The 7,541-nt window shown below is 29.8% G+C and overlaps 2 protein-coding genes across 4 annotated transcripts; one reads left to right on the top strand and one right to left on the bottom strand.

Moving 5' to 3' along the window:
* Positions 1-1,297: 1,297 nt before the first annotated feature.
* On the bottom strand, positions 1,298-2,146 carry LOC108907936 (protein TSSC4). Its single transcript, XM_018711784.1, has one exon. The coding sequence runs from the start codon at positions 2,040-2,042 to the stop codon at positions 1,389-1,391; it is 654 nt and encodes a 217-aa protein (XP_018567300.1). The 5' UTR covers positions 2,043-2,146; the 3' UTR covers positions 1,298-1,388.
* A 345-nt stretch (positions 2,147-2,491) lies between these two features.
* LOC108907926 (RNA exonuclease 5) lies at positions 2,492-7,541 on the top strand. Of its 3 annotated transcripts, none has more exons than XM_018711767.1 (6): positions 2,492-2,652; positions 2,877-3,101; positions 3,159-3,631; positions 4,424-4,786; positions 4,844-5,114; positions 6,849-7,541. In XM_018711767.1, the coding sequence occupies exons 2-6, from the start codon at positions 2,902-2,904 to the stop codon at positions 7,480-7,482; spliced, it is 1,941 nt and encodes a 646-aa protein (XP_018567283.1). In that variant the 5' UTR covers positions 2,492-2,652; positions 2,877-2,901; the 3' UTR covers positions 7,483-7,541. The 3 variants fall into 3 exon arrangements, with proteins under 3 accessions (XP_018567283.1, XP_018567285.1, XP_018567284.1); XM_018711769.2 differs by having other exon boundaries at positions 2,493-2,652; positions 4,439-4,786; XM_018711768.2 differs by lacking the exon at positions 2,492-2,652 and adding an exon at positions 2,794-2,819.

Below are 7,541 nucleotides of genomic sequence, written 5' to 3'. Positions count from 1 at the left end.
TTGTTAATAACATTTTGCCCTCCTCCGTGTGCGATTTGAGATGAGGATCGGTGTTGCGGTATCCTCACTGAAGTGCCTGGTGACGAATTGAGACGTGCGGATAAGATTTTGGGAAAAATGCAATTGCACCTCACGAATTCTAGTCATAGGTACTTTAGTTTGGAGTTTGGATAAATTCTTGAGGATTTATGCGTGCACAAGGGGGTGCCATTCAGGGGGAGGGGTTTCGGTAATAGTTAACAAAAGGCAAGTATAGTGAAGTAGTGGACAGAGTTATCACGTGGTACAACAGTAAGAACAGAGTCGTTTGAGTTTGTAAATATATCACTCTTTTTAAAAACTCGAATACTTTCAGAGTTGCTTCTGAGGCAGAGAGCTATACGTCCCTCGAAACGTAAAGAAACCTAAACATACGATGTGGCCCAACCAACCCAGAAATTGTTCTGCAAAGCTATTTTTATATTAAGTATATTAAATTTAAAATAAAAGTTAGTTATTTATTTGTTACAATTTCTGTTTGCTTTTAAGTACGATAGTTAAAAATCGCGTCTTAGATGCAAAATGAACTTCTTTTTTGACTAAACGCAGTATTTAAACATTTCTTGAGTTCTCGAACAACTTTATTAGTACAGTTTTTAACGAAAACAAAAATTAAAGACACTTTCCTTTGGAAAAATTTCACATTTAGAAATTTTTTGGACGTCCTGTATGTTTTATTCCCAAGATAAGTAAAATTTTTTATCAAGAATAACTTTTTCTTGAAAAATCAACAATAAAAAAATTTACAAGAGTGCGCTACCTCATCTGGGAATACACTGTATATTTAGATACATTACTAGCCACTATTAAAGTTTCAGTTTTTGTATTCTTCAAGGATTTGGAAAATATTGATAATTAAATATGTAAACTTTTATTTGATTTATGTAAATTATGAATCTGTTCAGATATGTATCATAATTTCATAGGCTTGTAGCTTCGCAACAAATAAAGATCTATCTACCATTTCTATTTTTATTAAACGGAACGCTTAGAACATTTTATATTTTTATAATGTCTTTGTTATGCAGGACATAATTCTGATCGCCGTAATGTTAGTTGCATAACTTTTAGATTTTCAATTTTTAGTATTTTTTAAAACATACATATTTAATACTAGCATTTAAAGAACTTCACAATTTTTATCCAGATTTACTCGTTTTTTTTTAAATTAATTATTTTATTAATAAAAATTATAAGAAAACTGGAACATTTAGATATGTTTATTTTTATAATTTTACTTAAAGTACAAGTATTATTATAAAGCAACCAGCTTACTATTATTTAATATTAATTATTTACAATTGTAAGATCCAGATATATCATAAATTACCAATGTAACATACATATACTTATTCATTTTCTTCACTTTCGAACAAATGATCTAATTTTAATTCTTTTCCCTTGCCTGCTTTCAAACTTTTATTTTTCTTTTCCTTTTTCATTTTTTGCCCTACAACATATTCAGGCATGACAACTTTGGAACTTCTAAAACTAGGTTTACAAGTATCTGGATTTTCATCATCTTTTGGACCAATGACAGTAGATGTATGTTTTTTGAAAATAATTTTCTTGACAGGTTGATCTACTTGTTCCTGATCACAATCCATCTCTTGACTTTTCCTTTCCTCTAACTCTTTTAAGAATGATAAAGCTGCTTTAGTATTTCCTTTATCTGATATATCCTCCTCTCTAACATCGTCTAGAGAATATCTCGTCCATTTATGTGGATTCTTTTTGAAATCTGGTATTCTGTTGATGTAATTTTTTGGAGCAACATTTTGTGGTTTTTTGAATATACTTTCTTTGCCTCTAAAATGTTTTGTAATTGAACGCTGGTTCCGTCTATTAGGGTCTACTTGTTCTTCCGTTTCCACCGAATTATGATTTCCTGTATTTTTTCTGCTATTTTCAAGTACTTTCAACTGATCGAAAACATTTTTTTGTCTTTCGGCAAAGTCTGCATTTGTGACTTTAAGACTAAAACTGTTACTCGGATTGCTCATACTTTCAATTTCAATTCTCACATATAATCATATACAAGAATGTTTGTTTTTTAACAAATTTACTACTACATAACCACAAAAATGGTTGTTGACTGAGAGAAGCACTGAACTCAATTGACTTCAGTGGAGAGAAGCAGTTTTACAAAAGTCACAATCCAAAGAACATGGAATTTTAGAAAATGTTGTTAATTTGTCCTTTGTCTGTGGACAATCTAAAGCCTGACTCATAACTTTTATTGTAAATATAAGGCAGCTCTTACTATTATATCAAAAATTGTAGTTTGGTAGTTGCAGTAAATTTCAGATAAATATAATATTTGGAATAATAATTCTTGATAAACTTATCGTGAATTGTAAATCGTTCAATTCAACTCCTATTATCAGTGGAACTGTTAACTGTTTAACTCTTGTCGAACGCACCATTTTTATGGTTGTTGAATGTCCTTTGCTTTTAATTTTCCCTTATTTTATATTTTATTTGATTTTTCGTTGCGTGGACAAAAGAATGATTGTAGTTATATTTTTCTGAATTATTAATAAAACTAATTTTATATTAAATATGAAATTTTAATAGCTGTAACTAGTAACTTAAATGTTCTCAATGTACAAGGTGAGTTGATTTTTATATAATTATTTCATTTGTCTTGTCTTTTGTAACCTCAATTTTTCAAACAGTTCAAATTTTCCAAAACAGGGCATGATACGAGACTATTTAAAAATTCTAATTAATGTGTCTATTACTTTTTTAACGGTTCATAATAAATTAATTACTTTCTGGTGATAATTTGTTAAGAAAATTATATTTTGACACTTAAAATTCATATTTTCTTTCAGTTATTGGTTATTGTATGGAAAAAATATGACAGGAACCACTTCAAAGAGGAAATTACGAATTGAAAATAAGAAGAAAAAAATGGCAGCTTTATTGGATATAGCAAAATTAAATGAATACGATCGAGCTCAAAGGAATAAACATGCTGTTAAGGTAGATGAGGATATAGCCGTTAAACCAGAAACAGAACCAAGCCCAAAAAGATTAAAAACTGGAAATGATACAGAGTAAGTTCAAATTTTGCAATTTATATAGTTCAGTGGAAATAATTTTGAATTCTTTAGAGAGAATGGTAAAGATCAGCCTCCATTAATAGGAGAACGTGGCCCTTCTGGAAAACCTAAAATTCATGGTGAAGAATTAGCAGAACTAAAAAAGATGTTACGTGAGAGAACAAAAAAAATTCGTAGTCTGCCCCAGTTCAGACTACGTGAATTAGGCGAAAATGCCAGCTTGACTATAGATCTAAACGATAGAATTCCCATGTTTCTCTCTGATATACAGCACTTGCTAATGTATTCACAAATAGGCGTTCATTCTCCTTATTCCCCTGCGAGGTGGTGCGCATTGGAGAAATATAATAACCTAAATAATGTAAACCTACTAATAGTTGAAAATATGTCTCTATATCATTTTTCTTCCAATGAAAATCTCTTTCCGTTTTTGAGCTCAACATTTCAGCACAAGTTGGAAATTATTACCCCTAGTTCTTACAAAAGTGATATTGTTAAGGATTTGTCAATGGTTCCGCTTACAGGTAAGCTTCTTTTTTTGAAACTATTTGATGATTATCTATTTTCCATCTTCAGATTTTCTTGCCGTGATTCAAATTATTGAAATAAATTCTGGTTTATGTCTCAATCAAATCGAAGTGTGAAAATTTCAAACTAAATTAGATGCAAATTTACTGATGTTAAACTTTAGGCGTACTTTGTTTTTTTTTAACTGATATTAACTAACGTACATTTCCTAGAATATTGGCAATATGCAAAATTTTTTATGTGATATAGTTAAGTGAAATTAGGTACTAAATATGTACATGAAAGTTAAAACTATAGCGGAAAGTGTCTGTTTTTGATTAAAATTTAAGGACATACAAATACAATAAATATTACTCTTATCTGAAAAAAGAAAAACTACAAATAAATGTTCTTATATAAGAAAAGAACATATTATCTTTTGAAAAATAAATCTAATTTGGAAGTAACTTTAAATTGGTATTTTTTTAATACTTACTATTTATTTATTACTGCCCAAAAGTTTCTTCAGTATTCTCTTCCTGTGTAAACAATTTTCATTATTATTTTTTACTAGAACTCTCCTCGAGAAGTTTTATTTCAGTTCCGAGAATCTTAAAAAAAAAAAACTTGACAAGAGAAGGAGCACTGAAAGATTATTTTTCTTATCTCTGCTTTATAATACAAAAATATTTGGATAAATATTCTCCATTAGATTAGGATGTCGGCTAGTAATAAAAGTGGCAACATCCCTTTCGTTATTATTTTATATTAAAATTTCTGGAAATCCAATATTAAATGTTTTCATAAAGCGATGGACTTTCTAGCAACACAAATGAGGAAATTCCAAAGTGAATTTGGGAATTTAGAGTCGGCCGTTCAAAAAAGTCAGGAACTCTTTGATACAGTAAAGAATTTCTTTCCAATCGAAGAAAAAGAGGAGGAAACTCCTGCGTTACCAAAAAATTCTAAATTACCTTCATGTGATAAGTACTCCAGAACACAGCTGTTGTTATCTGGCTGGCAGATGGTCGAAGAAAACTTTCCTCTACCCATTAAAGGACTCATGGAAAGAAAATATTCTGGATATGTCCTTACCAAGGATAAATACAAGGATGTAACACCGTTCAGCCCATTGTTTGCTATTGATTGCGAAATGTGTAGAACGTCGACGGGTGTGTAGACTTCCGTGTTGTAGTAACCCTGTATTAAATTTGTGTATAATCTTGTAGGTGACCTGGAACTAACTAGGATATCGGCAGTAGATGAAAGCCATAAGGTTTTCTATGACACGCTGGTGAAGCCGGATAATAAAATCGTGGATTATCTGACAAAGTGGTCGGGTATAAATCACAAAATGATGAAGAACGTTACTAAGAAGCTGAAGGAGGTACAGGAGGATTTGAGGAGGTTACTGCCCGAGGATGCCATCTTGGTTGGTCAGTCATTGGCAAATGACTTGCATGTGATGAAAATGATGCATCCTTATGTTATTGACACCAGGTAAAGCTTTTTCATTTTTGATATAATTTAAATTTTTTGTTTATCTATTTATTTTTTTATTCGTAATAATTATAATAGCTTTAAAAAAATCTAGCAATTAATTCCATTTTCTTTGTAGTGTTTTCTATTTTTTTTGAGAGTTTATAATTTCATGTGTTTCTAATGAAAAACTTTAATTCAAATAAAAAAAATTGCTTTAGCGATAATTTTCTTGCATCTAAAAGTTAATTCCATTTTCCGTATTGTGTTCTTTGCTTTTTTTAGTTTATAAATTCATATGTTTCTAATGAAAACCTTTAATTTAAATTAAAAAATTGCTTTAGCGATAATTTTCTTGCATCTAAAAATTAATTCCATTTTCCATGTAGTGTTCTCTAATTTTTTTTAAGAGTTTATAAATTCATGTTTCTAATGATAAACTAATTCAAATTAAAAAAAATACTTTAGCGATAATTTTCTTGCATCTAACAATTAATTCCATTTTCCATGTAGTGTTCTCTAATTTTTTTTAAGAGTTTATAAATTCATGTGTTTCTAATGAAACACTTTAATTCAAATAAAAAAATTGCTTTAGCGATAATTTTCTTGCATCTAACAATTAATTCCATTTTTCCACGTAGTGTTCTCTAATTTTTTTTTAAGAGTTTATAAATTCATGTGTTTCTAATGAAAAACTTTAATTCAAATTTAAAAAAAAATACTTTAGCGATAATTTTCTTGCATCTAACAATTAATTCCATTTTCCATGTAGTGTTCTCTAATTTTTTTTTAGAGTTTATAAATTCATGTGTTTCTAATGAAAAACTTTAATTCAAATAAAAAAATGGCTTTAACGATAATTTTCTTGCATCTAAGAGTTAATTCCATTTTCCGTATTGTGTTCTTTGCTTTTTTAGTTTATAAATTCATATGTTTCTAATGAAAAACTTTAATTTAAATTAAAAAAATTGCTTTAGCGAATTTTTTTTTGCATCTAAAAATTAATTCCATTTTCCATGTAGTGTTCTCTAATTTTTTTAAAGAGTTTATAAATTCATGTTTCTAATGAAAAACTTTAATTCAAATTAAAAAAAAATTGCTTTAAAGATGATTTTCTTGCTTCAAAAAATTAATTTCATTTTTCATGTAGTGTTCTCTATTTTTTTTTGTTTTTGTAAATTCATGTTTTTATTGAAAAACTTTAATTCAAACAGGCATTTGTTTTTCTTTTTCTATGAAGTGGTCATCGATATTTTTCAAGTATATGGTTTCTACATTCTTTGTTAGTATTTGTTTTTAATTTTTTATTTTTCGTAATTAACGAAATTATTTTTGGTTAATCATATATGATTGAAATGATAACTTTATCTAAAAGTTTAAAATTAGTGAAACGGCGGACAAACACAGCCGCACTGGGCGACTGGCCATAAATTTCAATTGTTGACTAATTGCGTAGCAGTGCAGTGCAGCAATATATTTTAATGAAATTGTAAATGTTTTTTGATATATCATAATCAAAATTTACCATCGATATAATAAAATTGTTTGAGGACATAAATAATTAAAACATGTTGTTGGCCAAATGAACATATAGAAATTTTCTACATATTTCCGAAAACTTTTTTTGGAATTCCTTTGAGACTCATTAAATTTCATTGCTAGGCGTATTATACATGTTCAACTGACTTCGGAAAAAAAGAAATTTCTTTGTCAGAGGATTAAAATGTATATTGCTATATTTTTAATCTGTTTCAGTGTAATTTATAACATCACTGGAGACAGATCAAGGAAGACGAAACTTCAGACATTGGCGAGAGAATTTCTGTCGGAAAAAATCCAGACCGGTCACCAAGGCCACTGCTCGACCGAAGACAGTTTAGCGTGCATGAAACTCGTTCAGTTAAGACTTCAGAAACACGTTTACTTTGGGGATGCTGTGATGGGCGGAATCCACAACGAAATCCGGGCTTACCCAGACATGGGTACGTCCCATTACGCTACCAGCATGCTGAGGCAGTGTACCAAAGTCGATAAGAAGGCGTGCGTTGTTGGTACAGGCGATATCGCGCAGAAGTACAAATTTTACCTCGACAAAGGAGAAGAAGCTGACATAAAAAATATCACATGTAGTTCAGCAAAGACCAATAAGGACACTATAAAGAGATACTGTGAATCCTTGAAACAATATTCGTTAAATATCGCGCACGTCAAGATACCGGACGATCACTTCGAAGGGAATTATAATTGTAAGGTATTTAAAACTGTAGATAAGTGGATTAAGGAAATATACGAAGCGAGTAGCAATTCGAGTTTACTTGCCGTCCTTTTCGGCGGCCAGCAGCAAGGTAACGGGGTTTGTTTTTTGCAACTGAAGAGGGAGTTTATTTAGATATGTCCTTTAATTTTATTATAACCGAAAAATATGAAGCAAAAATATAATTTTTTATG

The sequence above is a fragment of the Anoplophora glabripennis genome, unplaced genomic scaffold, assembly GCF_000390285.2.
Source record: "Anoplophora glabripennis isolate ALB-LARVAE unplaced genomic scaffold, Agla_2.0 scaffold78, whole genome shotgun sequence".
NCBI classification, from domain to species: Eukaryota; Metazoa; Arthropoda; class Insecta; order Coleoptera; family Cerambycidae; genus Anoplophora; species Anoplophora glabripennis.
The sequence above is the reverse complement of the archived record's forward strand: the minus strand, read 5'-3'. Positions and strand labels throughout refer to the sequence as shown.